A 1,124-nucleotide genomic window follows, 5' to 3' on the forward strand; every position below is an offset into this window, starting at 1 on the left:
TCCCCTTCCTACTTTTCCAGGACAGCTATCCCCGGAATGTACGATAATGTGAAACAAATCATTATGTCACACCTTAAGGAAGCTGAGAGTGGTGTGGTCCACTTCACATCTGGAATATGGATGAGTAACCAGACCCGGGAGTACCTGACACTCACTGCTCACTGGGTCACCTTCGAGTCTTCGGTCCGACCTCACTGTGAGGATCACCACTGCTCAGCACTGTTAGACGTGTCACAGATTGACTGCGACTATAGCGGCAACAGCATTCAGAAGCAGCTGGAATGTTGGTGGGAGGCATGGGTGACATCCACTGGCCTTCAGGTTGGCATTACAGTGACTGACAATCCCAGCATAGGAAAGACGCTGAATGAAGGGGAGCACTCCAGCGTGCAGTGCTTCAGTCACACGGTGAACCTCATTGTCAACGAGGCCATTAAGAGCCAGAGAATGGTGCAGAATTTACTCAGCATTGCTCGGAAGCTATGTGAGCGCGTGCTTCGCTCACATGCAGCAAAAGAGAAACTGGCAGAGCTGCAGAAGGAGTATGAATTGCCGCCCCACCACCTTATTCAGGACGTCCCGTCCAAATGGAACACGTCGTTTCATATGCTCGAACGGCTCATTGAGCAGAAGAGAGCAATTAACGAGATGTCCATCGAGTGTAATTTCAGAGAACTGATCAGTTGCGACCAGTGGGAGGTCATGAAGTCTGTGTGTCATGCGCTGAAGCCCTTTGATGCTGCGAGTCGGGAGATGAGCAGCCACATGTCTACCCTCAGCCAGGTCATCCCCATGATCCACATTCTGAACAGAAAAATCGAGATGCTGTTTGAGGAGACCATGGGCATCGACACCATGCTGAAGTCTCTGAAGGAAGCCATGGTGAGCCGACTGTCCGCCACCCTCCACGACCCCAGGTACATCTTTGCTACACTGTTGGACCCTCGTTACAAAGCCTCCCTGTTCTCCGAGGAGGAGGCGGAGCAGTACAAGCAGGATTTAATCAGGGAACTAGAAATGCTGAATTCTACCTCAGAGGACATACCTGTCTCCAATGGGTGTCCTCCAGGCTCCCCATCGAGAGACTCCAGTGGGGACGAGAGCCTGTGGTCACTCATGGCCAA

General features: G+C 52.0%; 1 protein-coding gene across 1 annotated transcript; it reads left to right on the forward strand.

The window, feature by feature from the left end:
• Nucleotides 1–6: 6 nt before the first annotated feature.
• LOC107181488 (zinc finger BED domain-containing protein 4-like) lies at nucleotides 7–1,119 on the forward strand (the record flags this gene model as incomplete). Its single annotated transcript, XM_015557370.1, has 1 exon — nucleotides 7–1,119. A coding segment is annotated over one exon (1,113 nt), but the record flags the coding sequence as incomplete, so codon positions are not given.
• Nucleotides 1,120–1,124: the final 5 nt, after the last annotated feature.

The sequence above is a fragment of the Myotis davidii genome, unplaced genomic scaffold, assembly GCF_000327345.1.
Source record: "Myotis davidii unplaced genomic scaffold, ASM32734v1 C63724444, whole genome shotgun sequence".
NCBI classification, from domain to species: Eukaryota; Metazoa; Chordata; class Mammalia; order Chiroptera; family Vespertilionidae; genus Myotis; species Myotis davidii.